This window comes from Esox lucius, chromosome 19, assembly GCF_011004845.1.
Source record: "Esox lucius isolate fEsoLuc1 chromosome 19, fEsoLuc1.pri, whole genome shotgun sequence".
NCBI lineage: Eukaryota > Metazoa > Chordata > Actinopteri > Esociformes > Esocidae > Esox > Esox lucius.
This window is the reverse complement of record NC_047587.1, coordinates 32,321,682-32,339,299: the sequence shown is the minus strand read 5'-3', so window position 1 is coordinate 32,339,299 and position 17,618 is coordinate 32,321,682. Positions and strand designations below refer to the sequence as shown.

At 41.3% G+C, this 17,618-nt stretch overlaps 1 protein-coding gene across 5 annotated transcripts in view; it reads right to left on the bottom strand.

Annotated features, from left to right (window-relative positions):
- The window catches only part of si:dkey-234i14.2 (RNA-binding Raly-like protein), a 45,675-nt gene that overhangs the window by 7,293 nt on the left and 20,764 nt on the right, over positions 1-17,618 (bottom strand). Inside the window, exon 3 of one of the 5 annotated variants that reach the window (XM_010905407.4) lies at positions 2,400-2,531. The exons of 1 other annotated variant lie outside the window; for it this stretch is intronic. In XM_010905407.4, the coding sequence (XP_010903709.1) occupies positions 2,400-2,531 (132 nt within the window). The remainder of the gene's footprint in view (positions 1-2,399; positions 2,532-17,618) is intronic. 3 more of the 5 variants (XM_010905410.4, XM_010905409.4, XM_010905411.3) reach the window with 3 other exon arrangements.

Genomic DNA, 17,618 nt, shown 5'->3' with positions numbered 1-17,618 from the left:
TCATGTGGATACAGTGAGGGTCAGTAGAAACTCTGCCGCCCGGCTAGATGCAGCCCATGGGGAAGCACTGCATCATAATATCGTCTGTTAGCTGAGTCTGATATTCTGGTTAAGAGAACAGGCAGCTCCTATTTACTGCACCGATGGTTGAGTAAAACATGAACAAATGGGTTGTTTTAGGTTTATGGGCTCAGAATTAGAAGCAGAAAATGTTTCTACAACCACATACACACACACATTACCAAAAGTGCCTTATTGTCGCCTATACCCATAGAAACGTTCCCTTTTTCAACACCAGTGAGGACACCAGTGTTTCCTTTAGGTCACATCCCCTATATGTGAACTTGCTGAGTTTTCAGTGTATAGAAATAAGAGTTCGTTCACCTTCAGTATTCCACAGGGAAAGCCCTGTCAATGAGACCACGCTACAAGAGCTGTGAATAAGCAAGGACACATTAAGGGCCATTTAAAAGTGGCAATGAAGTAACTTTAGGTAACATTCTGAAGTCAAATGACACAATCCATTATTTACCATTCGTTTTAATTGAGCAAAACATAACCTGAACACAATCAACACGAACTGCCAGTATCCAACAGATTTTTAGAATTCCAAGTCTGATGCAGTCATTGCAAACTATGAAAGTAGGACCAAATACACAATTTTTGACTGCTTTCCAAAACACATTTGGGAATGTGTTCAAAAAACATTTTGTTTCCTAGAATTGGGGGACTAAGCAGAAAAATTACTGTAATTTTGATACAATTCACTCCATACGGATGAACATTTTATCATAAAAACCTAAAATGCTGGAGTACACACTCAAAAATGGAGGTACGAAACAAGAACAGTTCTGTACTTATAGGTACACTTTTAAAGAATGTTCCACCAAAGGTACAATTTTGGTCTTTATGGGGACAGAAGAGTGCCTTTTGACTAACAGAAATGGTACAGAGTGAATTAAACAAAAGAAAAAACAAATGTGTCCCATTTCACCCCCGAGGGGAGGGGCTGCACTGGACCCTGCAGCACTGAAAACGTGTGTAGGTCATTTGCTGGTACAATTTGATACGGTACAAAAATGGACTGACACTAAAGGGTACACCCTCAGCGACCAGCATTTGTACCCTTTTAAGTACACACCAGTACTTCTATTTCTGAGTGTGTGCAGCGCCAAAACAGCAACTCATTTGTCACAGTCTAAATACTTTTGGACCTCACTGTGTATGCTGGCCTCTTCATCCGGGGCATCAGCAGTTCTTGGACCTCACGGTAGAAGATGAAGACCCTTTTCTCAGGCTGTTGTCTCTTCTCAGTTCACTGCTGGAACACCCTCCCCCTGCCCTGGCAGGCTCTGCTGCAGTCTTATCGCTCCTCTCTGCAGCCCTCTTCATCAGCACCAGTCACATTGGGCCCCTCCCTTTCTCAGCCAATCAAAGCCTGGCTAATTGCGTTATTCAAGTGGAGCCTTAGAACTAAGCAGGGGTTCACTTTGAGACAGCACTCAGAACACTTCAACATTTCCCAAGGCCCTTGTCCCCAGTCTCGCTATTACCACTTGGGAAGAGTATAGACGCAGTTGCTGGAGCGAAGAAAGTGTCTTTTGTGCTGTTTAGCCGTTTGGTTTGTACCAGACAAGGGGATTTAAGATGAGTTAACGGTACAGTCTATTCTCTGGTATCACATTCAAGAGGCCTATCACACGTAGGCATACACCCCTCTTATACTACTCCATGTAACTCAAGCAGTCAAAGAGGAGACATGGCGTACTGGAGAATTGTGTTCACAAACAAAAGGGGTTTGAAGCACAAGACTGTAGTGGAGAAATATTTGCAGTGTGTGTTACTCTTATATACTCTTTATAAGACTATGCAAATAATAACCTTGTTTAAACAAGGTCTGTCAAACATGATCGAACTCATGATTTAAACATTGGGTAGGGGTGATACAAACAAGCAACATGAATCATTGAGAGACGTCAAGAATCTCATCACATTAATCAAGGTTTTATGGATGAAATTAAAAGATGATACCGACATTAATGAAACATTACGTTTGCCCAGAAGGTTTTGGTAGATTCATACAAATCAGTTTTTAGAGAGAAGTGCAGGGCCGAGCCGATGCTACGATCCCAAAATCCTATAGACCTGAGTGGTTGACCAACGGTATCACTCTAAAGTTGACTTCCAATCAGATAGCAGACCTACACTGGATGTGACCTCATGAGGTGTGACTGGAGGCTGGTCACAGCAGTACCTCAGAACACAGAGGTGACAGAATGAATAACCTTCCTAAGAGAGAAATAACTGCATAAGTCGAGATAACCTAGTTCTGAACTAGAACAGTTTATCATAAAATAGTTTCATCATTACTTGGCCATAATAGCGAAGGGCAAGAATACCTCATGATGCAAATCTGTGATTGTAGGTAGAACTGGGCAACACACCTGTTGTAGAGGTCATCTGGATAGCTGTCGTACTCCAGGTCATAGTCAGATCTGAGAAGACGGGGGAAAGAGGAATAAGATGGCTGCCTGGAGGAGGGAGGGAGGTTGGGATATGATGGGTGTTAGGAATTATAGAACACAGGTCAATGAAGACAGATAGGTGGAGTGTCCATGAAGGAGACAGATTGATACAGACACTTAAGGCTGGGATATGTTTGAACATCGTTATAACCTTGACACGCATTGTAAAATCCTTGTCACACTGGGGACAAAGCCTCTCTTTCTCCTTGACACTCCTTAGGGAAGTGAAGTATGCTCCCCTGTTAGCACTTACCCGGCCATTATCACAGTTTTGGTTGAATGCTTTTTAAAATCAAATGGGAAACAGTCATGCTTTGCAATTTTGCTGTCAGGGGTCGTTATTCTATCAGGCAGGATACCAAATTTTAAAACATGAAATAAAACAATAGGGTTACAATACCAGCACATTCACTTCATTACAATGTCAGAAATAGACTATTATTATGGTTTCAGGACTCTTCCTCTATCATAGATTTGTAATATAATGTAGACCTGACAACTACAGAATCAACTTTGCCTGGATACCCAAATTCCTTACAACCAAACACTGTCACACCCACTGACATTAATTTCTTCTCAGCAGTAAGTCTCGATCAGACCACATCCCATATCTCAAAACGATACAACCATCTGATTGGTCCCAGAAACCTATAGGTTTAGCCAATGCACACGTGGCATTTTAAATTTCATTGGTTTTGATACCTTGATTGTTGAGGGACAATCCAGTCACTGATGACTTGATACATTGCTGATGTTTTGTAAAACACCCAACATTTTGTAAGTAACTGCAGTTGAAGCAGTTCAGTTAGAGTTGTCAGACAAAGCAACTCCGGTTTTGACTCAGTCTTACATACTGACACGTGCACTTGGTTCTCTGCTTTGGGAGCAAAAACTGCCCTGCTGCTGATGTTAATGTTAACTAACACAGTCATCTATAACAATAAGTAAACACCACCAAGACTGACACACAGAACCACAGCGAGCAGCAAAGCCAGGAACGATGTATAAAAAGAAAAAAAGATTGGTGAAAGACAGATATAGGGATATTGAGTGGGAGGTTGCAGTTGTAGAAAAGTCAATGTTTAGACTCCAGGACAGAAATCAATAACACTACTTTGCCCCATACAGCAATAAGACATTCTCACACAGGACTGAGTTAATCAGGACAGAGGCCAGAGAGATAGATAGCCAATTTACATGAGAATGATTTAATGTATGTTAAAGGAGACATTTGTATGACTGCTAATTATATTTTAAAGGGTATTGGGGAAATATGTTATTTGTAGTACTTCACAAATACTTAGTTTTTGTTGGAATGTTCACGCTATGTATTTTTTCTTTTTAATATTTACAATAATTTTTTCATATTGATTTTGGTCCAGGCAGAGATGGAGCTTAAATGGGTGCGAGGCAGCCAATCAGAGGGCCCCACAAGAAGTAAAAAAATATTGCTAGCAAAATAAAATGGTATCATGACTTTCTGCTGAATACAATTTAGTTGACATTGAAGTGATAAGCATCTATATTTGTTTTGTTATTCCATGATGCATTTGTATGATGATAATGTGACTGTGTGGCTGCTACTAGTGTTGCCAGATGCGGATAGGGTTGTACAAAAGTAGCGTTTTTGTAGTCTTTATGTAAAAGAAGCAGGTGGTTGGTCAGTATGTCAGTGATATATGGCAACCCTGGGTGTAACGTCAGATCTTGGCGGCTCATTTGCTAAAGATTTGAACTGTGGAAGATTGCTTGCTTAAGTAACAAAACATAAAAATTCAAGGTGGAAAAAATACATTATAAAAAAAAACATATATAATGAAATGTGCCCTTGAGAAACGTATTTAGTAAATTTGTTGAGAGGCAGAAACATGAGAAGATGGGTAGTTCTGACGTTACAATGATGGGAGCAGCATCGAAGCTTCAAGCGAAGGGGGAATACCAAGCGTGCCGCACAAGCCCTGAAAAGTGAAGCCAAAACGTCTCGATCGCCCCCTGGTGAGTGGTCCCAGTATAGGTCATAAACCCCGCCCTCCCCATGTTATTCAATGGGACGCGAGACCAACTAAACAATTAAATTACCCTTCAAATATATTTTTTCCGAAGCTGGTTTCTGTCATTTACTGTAGTTTGTATCACGCTAATGTAAATTCAAGAGTTTGTTTTTAAAATAAGTTTGTTTTTAGTTAGTTATTTAATGCTCTAAAAACGGTGGTGTGACGTCGTGATTCACAGCTGTGATTGACAGCTATCTGAGCCGAGGAGCCACTGAATCTTCGGAGGACTGAGGAGATTGGAACTTTACATTTAATCTCTAAATTTCTATAATTGATATAATTTCACACGGACATAATGGGTTGTTCTGCAGTACATTGTGCTAACCGATCTGGCATTTCCAATCGAACTTTGAATTTTTTTCGGTAAGTTAAATTTATAAGCTATTTAATTAGTAAATAAATGTAATGGGCTAGCTAAAAGACAACAAGCCTCGTTAATAGCCATGTTAATAGCTAGCAGGTGATCGTTAGCTCGAAGTTACCAATTATTTTTGTATTAGGCCTATTCTAAATTAAGGTTAAACATGATGTAAGTTAGGCTATAACATATCGTCTAGGTTTAACAAGCAAAGGTTGTACTGTACTTGGACTTGCGATTGATTACGGTATGCGCATTCTGCGAGGGAGAGTGAGGGCGGGGCACAGGGGTGGGGCCGTTGATTTCGCGGCTTTACGGCTTTACTTCCTGCTCGCTACTGCGCATAACTACTGCGCAGAACTGGTCCCAAGATCGCTATCTGCGCAGACGCAAGTCCAAGATGTCAGCGCCGTATCAGGACACTGGTGGCTTCATTTTTCACCAATGGAAAAGAGCGAAAGGGCGTCGTCCATTTTATATACAGTCTATGGGGAATACAATTGTGATCCAGGTCCAACAGCAGCTAGCAAAACCGTAAAACTAAACAGTCGTTCGCGAGTACTTTTTATTTTCGTGACATCAGTAATCAACTGACTACATTCATTATTATAGTGTGATTTCAATTATCAGTTATAAACATGTCTTTATGGTGTTCCTGTCTTGATCGATTTTTCTCTGCTAATGACGTACATAGTCGTTGATCAGAGAACTGAGCTGGAGGACCGTTTATGAAGCAAGTGATCATGTTGTAGAAATCCGGTGTCAAGCGTTTGAATGAACGATCGAGTCACTAGAAAAAAGGACTTGTGAGTCCCGGGTCACTAAAAAGATTCGTTCAAAACGAACGAATTCGTACGCGAACTGCACATCACTGCAAGTTTGGTAGAAAGCTAAGCTTTCTAGCCAAGGACACAAAAACTTTCCGTGTGGTTATAATAGGACAGAATAGGCTATCAAATTGGGAATTCCAATCCACACGTTCTACACTGATGGCTAGATGACTATACTAGCTAGCTGCTAACGCTAAACATATTAAGCTATCTCCCTGTCCGATGTCGCAGGAGGTCTAAGGATGTTTCCTGTTTTATGGTGTTATCAGAAATGTTTAAAAACATGTTTTACGTAAAGAGCTAGATGCCTAACTAGTTTTCACACAAACGGCGTGCTTAGATGTCAGTTTACAGTTTTAAATGTGCTGACCCAAATTTACAAATCAGTCCGCATTTCAGTGTTTTCTTGACTTTTGATTTACTGCGAATTGGGAGAAGGCAGCTGCTAATTCATGAAAATTTGCTTGCAAACATGAGTTAATTTCTTTGCAGAAGTAGTAGCTAGCTAGCTTTTGATGCAGCATGTTATGTGTGATTCCCTTACACTAATCCCTTTAGATTACTATGTTGTTTGTCTGGCTATATTGTAGATGTGGTACTGACCAAGAAACATTCCTCCACTCGACAGTGTTCAAAACCACTGTTTCTGGGAAGAAATTTACTTTAGAAAACATCAGTCTGTCTACTAGCAGTCTACTAGCAATCTTACGAGCAGTTCCAAAAATGTTTATTGCTTAAAGCTGAAACGCCAGTCAGCTGGACTGTGGCTATCCAAAAGCAACAGGTGTTTTTTAGTGGACTTGAGTAAATACTAGTTAAGAAAGAAATCGAGTCATTTTATAAAATCTGGTCACATTCCAATGGTATAAAGATTGTAGGTAAAATCTCCATGCACATCACATTCTCAAGCATACTGCAGGTAACTAAACCTATCTAATGTATTATTTTTAATTATTAATGTATCTGTAAAATAATAAAAAGGGAAAAGAAATGTCAATGCTTTGGTTGCACAAGTACGGATAATGGAGATTGTAACTGTGTTCAGATCATTTTCCAAATTATGCACAAAGATTATTTGATCTCCATTTAGGTGAATCTAATTAGCTGTTCTTGTAGGAACTTTCTTGATGGTTTCTTGGTTGCATAAGTTAGTTATAGCCGTGGTCCACAAGGAGCAAAGAAAATATCTTTAGGATCTTACTACTAAAAGGTAGAGATCAGGAGACAGGCATAAAATAATTTGAAGGCATTACATATATCATGGAACACTGTGAAGACCATCATTTAGAAGTGGAGGTAAGATTGCACCACTAGGACATTGGAAAGATCAGGGTGTCCCTACAAAATGTCAGACGGAGAAGGCTCATCATGGAAGCTACAAAGAGGCTAAAGGCAACCTTAAAGGGGCCCTTCACAACCGGTGGTGTGTATCATATCTGAGAGATTTCCAGGGCAGTGAGATTTCTTTCACACATAATTGTCAGTAAAGAACAAGCTTTGAATGTTTATGTAGTCATATTTTTCATTTCGGGAAGCCTCCATGTTTTACTAGTAGCGCTACAAGTACATTTATGTGTAGTTGCGGTTTTCCTTGATTGACAGAGCGATTGGGTGTCTTTCAGCAATGTTCCTATTAGCAGATATATTGATAAACGTACAAGGGGTCAAAATTCTTCCTCTAAAAGATTAAAACTCCAGGGAGAAGATCCTTTCTGCTTTGGCCACTCCCTCCATCTCACATTGGCAGGTTTTTCTATCCATCATCTAGTTGGCTAACTAACTTTACATTAAACAACACAACAGCTTGTCATCATGAAGAATAACATTTTTGGAAGTGATCTTACATTTAATATTGTGCCATACGTGTTTGAATCTGAGCTTTCTACTGATGAAATACGGATTGAAGAGTGTATTTAGTAATCACATTTGGGCTGTTTAATCAGGACCAAAAAGGCAAATAAATATGTTAATTCTGTTGATTTGTACCACAAAATAGAGGCCGTAGGAATTTCTGCACCCCTTCTAAATTGTAGCATTAGAAGCTACAGTAACTATTGAAATCTGTAGCTAGTAATCACTATGTAAAACACAGATATTGCTAACTGCAAGTGTACTACAACATTGGAGCCTAACCGTGCTTGATCGGGATCTCTCTGCCTGGGAGAAATTATTCTTATTTTGGCTGGTTTGTGTGAACATAATACAGTAGAAGAAGAAAAAGTTACATCTTTCAACATGACAACGATTTGAAGCACACAGCAAAATCAAACAAGGTGTGGCTTCCAATAACATTTGTCTTGATTACAACCTTTAGATCAGCAAAAGCTGCATTTTTCATCACAGGTGTGCAGACTTTTGATGCACAATGTATAGTCACTTGTTGTTCTTTGGGAATTATACTTCATTTCATGCAAATTTGTAATAGATAATGAACTAGCCCTGTTGCCCAAATCACCAGGTAATGTAATGACAGGGCAAGGCGCTGAGTGTGCATGTTTTCCACCGTAACAGGCCTTTGGCATCGCTACCCCCATCGGCGTTCCAAATCACCCTCCTGCTGACCGCCGGCAGGGAGTGCCGGTTTCCCCCTTCTTCTGATCGCACCCCTTTTTCATTAGCACTGTCTTGTCTAGCATGACTGTTTTGTATTGCACAATCACTCTATTATTTAGTTCAGTTTGGTTTTGTTATTGGTCAGGTGTTATTGTCTCGTATCCGTGGTTTTGGAGATTATGTTCTTGAAAGCTAGATGCTTAACCTAGTTTTGAATTAAATTCGACTATTGAGTTCTGCGCCTGGGTCTCGGTCTGTCTTCTACGAATCATTACATCCACCAATCACTGAGATTTGTCTTCATTTACATATTATGCAAATGTAATTCAAAATGAATTATTGTAGTGATAACTGTTGCAAGTGTGAATAACCCGAAATACCAGAGACAAAAAGAGAATGAGAGAAGAACAGAGAGAGAAAGTGAGTGAATTCGAAACAGACCAGAAAGAAAGTGTGAAAGAGAGAAATGTACAAACAAAGCGTATCAGTGTTAGCGTGGACGCTCCCTCCACCACCCTGACACACCGGGCCTTGTAAGCAAAAGCAATGGATGGCTCCAGCCCGCTGTGTGCTCATTAAAGGCCCTGCATGACTCCACTCCCATTCATCTTCATCAGCGTTAATGGGTATTAATCAGTATTTAACTGAATTATTGATTTTGGTCACTGCCAAGCTCCCCACCATTTACTGTTGAGCGGTGTACAACAATGCAGTGAACCATTCATATTGAGCTGTGTAAAACCAAGCATATAACTATTACTATTGATCTGTCTGTAGACAAAAGCAGCTCTGTGAGCCCGGCCCCTCCTGAATATAACAGAGTGGATAACGGTTTTATTCCAAAGAGCGGTGCCAGCTGTTGTAATTAGATATGGTACCTGAGAAGATTGACGTTTATACGTCCTTGCCTTGTCTCAATTCCCCGTGCATTATTGTTTTAAGGGCTTTTTAGTCCTAATCATCTCCAACAGCATTGATGAGTAACTCCCACCATCTAACATGGATTCATGACAGCAGCTGTTTGTTTTTCCCTTGTGGGGAACTCTGGTATCCGGGCCGGCATATTACAAATGATAGGATACTAGCAATAAAGGCCTTAACTGTGAGCCGTCATCAGTATTAATAGAGAAGTGTATTCTGGGAGACTTATCGATCTCTTTCTTTGTCTCTGTGTTGTCTGGTTTTGTTCAGCTGCAGAGCAGGAGGTCAAAGGAGACTGTTTGGTGGAGCTTAACCATTGTTTAGCTTCAGTGCTACATAGAGACATTTGCCTACTGCACTTTATACAGTCAGTAAATCATGGTTGACAACACCATGAAGGTAAACAGGAAAACTGAGATAAAATTGAGTGGTACCATAGACTGTAAAAATAATGGACGACGCCCTTTCGCTCTTTTCCATTGGTGAAAAATGAAGCCACCAGTGTCCTGATACGGCGCTGACATCTTGGACTTGCGTCTGCGCAGATAGCGATCTTGGGACCAGTTCTGCGCAGTAGTTATGCGCAGTAGCGAGCAGGAAGTAAAGCCGTAAAGCCGTAAAGCCGCGAAATCAACGGCCCCACCCCTGTGCCCCGCCCTCACTCTCCCTCGCAGAATGCGCATACCGTAATCAATCGCAAGTCCAAGTACAGTACAACCTTTGCTTGTTAAACCTAGACGATATGTTATAGCCTAACTTACATCGTGTTTAACCTTAATTTAGAATAGGCCTAATACAAAAATAATTGGTAACTTCTAGCTAACGATCACCTGCTAGCTATTAACATGGCTATTAACGAGGCTTGTTGTCTTTTAGCTAACGTTAGCTAGCCCATTACATTTATTTACTAATTAAATAGCTTATAAATTTAACTTACCGAAAAAAATTCAAAGATCGATTGGAAATGCCAGATCGGTTAGCACAATGTACTGCAGAACAACCCATTATGTCCGTGTGAAATTATATCAATTATAGAAATTTAGAGATTAAATGTAAAGTTCCAATCTCCTCAGTCCTCCGAAGATTCAGTGGCTCCTCGGCTCAGATAGCTGTCAATCACAGCTGTGAATCACGACGTCACACCACCGTTTTTAGAGCATTAAATAACTAACTAAAAACAAACTTATTTTAAAAACAAACTCTTGAATTTACATTAGCGTGATACAAACTACAGTAAATGACAGAAACCAGCTTCGGAAAAAATATATTTGAAGGGTCATTTAATTGTTTAGTTGGTCTCGCGTCCCTTTGAATAACATGGGGAGGGCGGGGTTTATGACCTATACTGGGACCACTCACCAGGGGGCGATCGAGACGTTTTGGCTTCACTTTTCAGGGCTTGTGCGGCACGCTTGAGTGGTACGTAGGTAAGCTGAGGCGAAGCAAAGTGGTCAGAAATGAGGTATGGCTGTCAAAATAATGTAGAGGTAAGCCATGGTTGGGCATACTCCGAGCTAGATAAAATACACAATAGTAAACTAGCTTTTGTACACAATAGTAAACTAGCATGTGACTTAACATGATTTGATCCTGTATTCTATGCCTAATCTAGAAAAAGAATTGCACCAAAAATGGAAGCTGTAGTCATAGAGGATAGTGCTGGACCATCCCCCAAAAAAGAGACGACAGATTGAATATAAGGCTTTAAATAAAGGTTAAAATTCAAGCATGTCACAATTGCCTTCCCTCAGTCTCCCCAGATAGATGTATTCCTATTTAAAATTGAGGCCTCAGTAGCGTGTTGCTGTGTAATAAATCAGCTTGGCTGCAGCGTGACCAGGGTTAATGGGCCGGGGAGCTGATTTCCTGCCACTTCAGCTCCTCTCAAATCGAAGGGCGGCCCGGATTTAAGCTGAATTACGACCAACATATAGAAATGTGTCTTCCAGACAGACAGAGGTTCATATGAAGCAAATTAAGGGGGCCAACCTATGAGGTAAATTGGCGGTACTGGCAGTATCACAGGTCCGGTTGGTGATTTCATCAACATTTGCATCGATTGGTCCAGATGTGTTCTTTTGGTAGCGCCCTGAAACCCTGCTGGCTTGCCTCTGAAGCTAATCAGGGTTAGTTCTGGTCGCTCCCTGGATAGGAGACCAGATGCGTTTGGCTTTTGTGTTGGAGGGCCAGTAGGGGGAACTCTCTTCTCTGGTATAATGTTAAAATGCCAGTGCCCCAGGGCAGTGTTGGAGACATTGCCCGGCATTGGGTGAGATCTTTCTGATGGGTTGTTAAACAGGTGTCCTCAGTCCCTTTGATCATTAAAGATTCTGTGGCACTGATCATATGAGTACCTGGTGTTCTGGCAAAGTTTCTAATCTGATGATGGCCGAATCGTCCCCTCTCCTTCCCCTTTAAAAATAGGCAATAAAACAAGTAAAGTATGTACATAATTTATACAATAACACAGTCGGGTAAGTTGTTCTGGATAAAAGCCAAGTGTAAATGATAAATGTAAATGATAAGCCCTATTTTGTTGGAGCAGAGCATTCTTTAAATGCAAAAAACCCAGTATTTATACTCTATACCTCTATGCAAGATTACCTTTTACTTTCTTTTTTTGTAAACAGTTCCCCTCATTCATTTGTTCTTTGCTGGTAATGCACAGCTTACCATCCTGGATGTACTGTCTCAGAGACAGGGAGGTTAAATGGTTGGAGTTTTACACTGCACAGTTATTCAGCTGTTATTTTTCTGTTCAAAGGAAGTGCTGATTCCTCTTTCTGTTAAACGCACATCTCAGCAGGAGTACCCAATGAGGGACAAAGACATCATTACCCTGTTCTCTCTCTCCCTCTGCTCTCCCTCTCTCTCTTTCTGTCCCATCTCTCTCCCACTCCATCTGTCTGTCTGAGGGACAAAGACATAATTAGTGTTCTTCTCTTTTCTGTCTCACTGCTCTCTCACTCTCTGCATCTTTGCTTAATATCCCCATCTCTCAGATCAATAGGTACTTTGTTGGCATGAATGGAATTGACAGGGAAAACGTTATCATTGTGTATACGACTTCTGTGTCACATGGTGGGAGTTAAGGTCTCATAATCTGCTGCAAGGTCTGCAGACTATATTTTCTCCAAAGGAAATTACATACATCTTCCTGACTGGACTGTTTAAAAAAAATACTGCAATTCTTTTTCAAATGTCAGAATAGAAATACCTCTGATTGAATTTTATTTTGAGACGTGGAGAAGAAAATGTACATTTTACATGTCATATAACCAAGTGTTTGCAATGTTTGTTTTATTATTATTTGTCACTATGGCCAAGCTGTGGTCACAGAATGTCTTTCTTTTTAAAAGGATTTGATCTTACAAGGGTTTGGGTATATTTATATGGAGTTTGGTAACACTAATGTTTGACATTAAATAAAATGTGTTTTTGAAATGTGTATGTACAGATGGGTGACTATTTAGAGAAAAAACAACATGAAGTACCTCAGTAGTTTGGGACCACTATGAGGAAAACCAACATAGTGTCTCAGTAGTGTGGGACCACCACAAGGACAAACCAACAGTGTCTCAGTAGTGTGGGACCACCACAAGGACAAACCAACATAGTGTCTCAGTAGTGTGGGACCACCACAAGGACAAACCAACATAGTGTCTCAGTAGTTTGGGACCACCATGAGGACAAACCAACACAGTGTCTCAGTAGTGTGGGACCACCACAAGGACAAACCAACACAGTGTCTCAGTAGTGTGGGTTCACCACGAGGACAAACCAACACAGTGTCTCAGTAGTGTGGGACCACCACGAGAACAAACCAACATAGTGTCTCAGTAGTGTGGGACCACCACAAGGACAAATCAACAGTGTCTCAGTAGTGTGGGACCACCACGAGGACAAACCAACATAGTGTCTCAGTAGTGTGGGACCACCACGAGGACAAACCAACATAGTGTCTCAGTAGTGTGGGACCACCACGAGGACAAACCAACATAGTGTCTCAATAGTGTGGGACCACCACGAGGACAAACCAACATAGTGTCTCAGTAGTGTGGGACCACCACGAGGACAAACCAACACAGTGTCTTAGTAGTGTGGGACCACCACGAGGACAAACCAACATAGTGTCTCAGTAGTGTGGGACCACCACGAGGACAAACCAACATAGTGTCTCAGTAGTGTGGGACCACCACGAGGACAAACCAACACAGTGTCTCAGTAGTGTGGGACCACCACGAGGACAAACCAACACAGTGTCTCAGTAGTGTGGGACCACCACAAGGACAAACCAACAGTGTCTCAGTAGTGTGGGACCACCACGAGGACAAACCAACATAGTGTCTCAGTAGTGTGGGACCACCACGAGGACAAACCAACAGTGTCTCAGTAGTGTGGGACCACCACGAGGACAAACCAACACAGTGTCTCAGTAGTGTGGGACCACCACGAGGACAAACCAACACAGTGTCTCAGTAGTGTGGGACCACCACGAGCCACCAGAACAGCTTCAATAAGCCTTGGCAGAAAATCTACAAGTCTCTCTCTACTGGATGGAACACCGTTCTTCCAAGATATTCCCCCATTTGGTGTTTTGATGGTTGTGGTGGAGAGTGCTGTCTAACAATTGGATCTTTTCCTCTTGCCATCTTGATCGAAAATTTAGGTCAGCTGGCCCTGAGAGCATGATAGGATGTTAACTGCTTAATTGTATCATGCAGTACACCTTTATAAAAGCATCTGCAATCGTTATGTTCCTCCGGTCATTCAGATTTTTACTTTTAATTAGCCCACCGTCTGTATTTTGAATAGACTTTGTTTGAGATTTGATATTGATGGTCTTCAGCTGGTGCTATTATGCCAATTGATGTAAAAGCTTACTGCCTTATGATGACAGTGTTAGATAAGTACAGCATTTGGTTGCTCTCTTCTATGTGTATTAAGGGGAATGTCTGAACATCAAGAATATAAAACCAAAATCCAGGCCTAATATTTCAGTGTGCCTCTCTCACTTGCTTGTGCTTTTTGCATTAGTGTATGTGCGCTCTCTCTCACTCTATCTCTGTGCTATTTAACATTTCAGTTTAATAGGCTTTATTGGAACAGGAAACATTTACACTGCTCAAAAATATAAGGGAACACTTATATCACACTGGGTCTTGATGAAGGAAATACATTAAAAATCAATCTTTACTGTACATTGCATAATGCGTTGAAAACAAAATGAGGTGGGCTGGATTCAAACTCACATCGAATCAGACAAATCAAAGTAAACAACTGAAATCACAGGCTGTTCCAACTTGAAAGAATTTCATAACAGCAACTCATAATGTGCGACCCTCCAAGGATTTGCCTCCCCAGATCCTCACTGACCCACCACCAAACTGGTCATGCTGATGATGTTGCTGATGATGTTGCAGACAGCATAACGTTCACCACGGCGACTCCAGACACTTTAAAATTTCTGGCGAATTCTAGTCGAGCTGCACGGTGCTGGCACAGGTCCCACTAGAGGACGTCGGGCCCTCATGCCACCCTCATGGAGTTCTACAGCCCTTTACAGCTCTTCTCGTGTAATGGAACGTCTCCTGGTATCTCCTCCATGCTCTTAAGACTGTACTGTGAGACACAGCAAACCTTCTTGCGACGGCACTATGGATATGCCATCCTGGAGGGGCTGGATTACCTATGCAACCTGAATGGGCTGCAGGTACCGCCTCATGCTACCAGTAGTGACAAGGACAATAGAAAAATGCTAAACTAGAGAAGACTCAGTCAGGAAGCATAAGGAGGGAGCAATTTTCTTTGGCCACCACCTGCAAACCATTCCTTTTTTGGGGGTTGTCTTGCTTTTGCCTCTCCAGTATACCTGTTGTCACTTTCATTTGCACCAAAACAAGTGATATGGATACACAATCATTTATGCTTCCTAACTAGACAGATTTCTATCCCTGACGTTTAACTGACTTGGTGTTATACTGTGATGATTACGTGTTCCATTATACTTTTTTTGAGCAGTGTATATCGTCAAAGGAAGATAAGCTATAATAAATAAGAAAAGTGAAAACAAGAATCTTTGGTTAGGTCTATAACCTTTGTTCGGTTAGGTCTATAAACATTGAGTGGACGAGCAAACAACCATACTGACTTGCAGAGTCAATATCAACGACAATTCAATTCAAACTGTAGTCATGACTCTAACGCCAGCAATCCCAAAGTGAGAAATCAACTCCACTACATGTTTGGATTAGACTCATCGTGAGGTGTGTAGCCATCGGGAACTCCAAAGCGAGTTTGCTCTTATCATCACGCATGTGCAAGTGCACTTCCAAGTAGAAGTATTCAAGAGCTGTGGGTGTAGAGCAGCGGTATTCAACCCTTACCCTACGAGGGCTGGAGCCTGCTGGTTTTCTATTCTACTCCATCATAATTGCACCCACCTGGTGTCCCAGGTCTAAATAAGTCCCTGATTAGGGGGTTGGAGCTGTCTTTGAAGGCCAGATACTGAATACACCTGGTGTAGTTTCGGTGGAAGCATTTTAAAGTCCAGAGTTGAATACATCGAGATGTTTCAGCAAAAGCAGTTTAAATGCAGCTTGAGTACACATCAGTGAGTAAAAATGGCAAACAAAAATGGCAAATATTGCGTAGGAAGGAAGAAAAACTAAAAAAACAAGTAAATTACAATGACATTAAACTTAGGAACTAACATGAAGAAGAAAATACAGGAGATAAAACAAATGCAGATGAGAACACTATACTGCAGAAATACAAATATGAGGAAGAAAAGTGATAAATACGTTGATTCAACATACATAAAGCAACCAGTATTAGTATCCAGTTGTGTTCAGTTTTTCCACACACTTCTCACACAAGTCAAAATCACATTCCAGCTGGTTGCAAATCAATATTTTTCATCTGAAAATGTTGCAAATGTTGTCACTGTTTCCAGCATTCAGCAAACGACTAATGGCTTTTTCAGTTGTCATTTACAGTGGGGAGAACAAGTATTTGATACACTGCCGATTTGGCAGGTTTTCCTACTTACAAAGCATGTAGAGGTCTGTCATTTTTATCATAGGTACTCTTCAACTGTGAAAGGAATCTAAAATAAAAATCCAGAAAATCACATTGTATGTTTGCAATTACAGAGATCATACATTTCCTGTAATTCTTGACCAGGTTTGCACACACTGCAGCGGGGATTTTGGCCCACTCCTCCATACAGACCTTCTCCAGATCCTTCTCCAGATCCTTCAGATCCTATTGGGTTCAGGTCTGGAGACTGGCTAGGCCACTCCAGGACCTTGAGACTCCTTAGTTGCCCTGGCTGTGTGTTTCGGGTCATTGTCAAGCTGGAAGTCCCAGCCACGACCCATCTTCAATGCTCTTACTGAGGGAAGGAGGTTGTTGACCAAGATCTCGCGATACATGGCCCCATCCATCCTCCCCTCAATACGGTGCAGTCGTCCTGTCCCCTTTGCAGAAAAGCATCTCTAAAGAATGATGTTTCCACCTCCATGCTTCATGGTTGTGATGGTGTTCTTGGGGTTGTACTCATCTTTCTTCTTCTTCCAAACACGGCGAGTGGAGTTTAGACCAAAAAGTTACATTTTTGTCTCATCAGACCACATGACCTTCTCCCATTCCTCCTCTGGATCATCCAGATGGTCATTGGCAAACTTCATATGGGCCTGGACATGCGCTGGCTTGAGCACGGGGACGTTGTGTGCGCTGCAGGATTTTAATCCATGATGGCGTAGTGTGTTACTAATGGTTTAATTTTAGAATGTGGTCCCAGCTCTCTTCAGGTCATTGACCAGGTCCTGCCATGTAGTTCTGGGCTGATCCCTCAACTTCCTCATGATCATTGATGCCCCACGAGGTGAGATCTTGTACAGTTGTTGCCTTCTCACCAAGCTGCTTGCCTATTGTCCTGTAGCCCATCCCAGCCTTGTGCAGGTCTACAATTTTATCCTTGATGTCCTTACACAGCTCTCTGGTCTTGGCCATTGTGGAGAGGTTGGTGTCTGTTTGATTGAGTGTGTGGACAGGTGTCTTTTATACAGGTAACGAGTTCAAACAGGTGCAGTTAATACAGGTAATGAGTGGAGAACAGGAGGGCTTCTTAAAGAAAAACTAACAGGTCTGTGAGAGACGGAATTGTTACTGGTTGGTAGGTGATCAAATACTTATGTCATGCAATAAAATGCAAATTAATTATTTAAAAGTCATACAATATGATTTTCTGGATTTTTGTTTTAGATTCCTTTTCTCACAGTTGAAGAGTACCTATGATAAAAATACAGACCTCTACATGCTTTGTAAGTAGGAAAACCTGCAAAATATATCAAATACTTGTTCTCCCCACTGT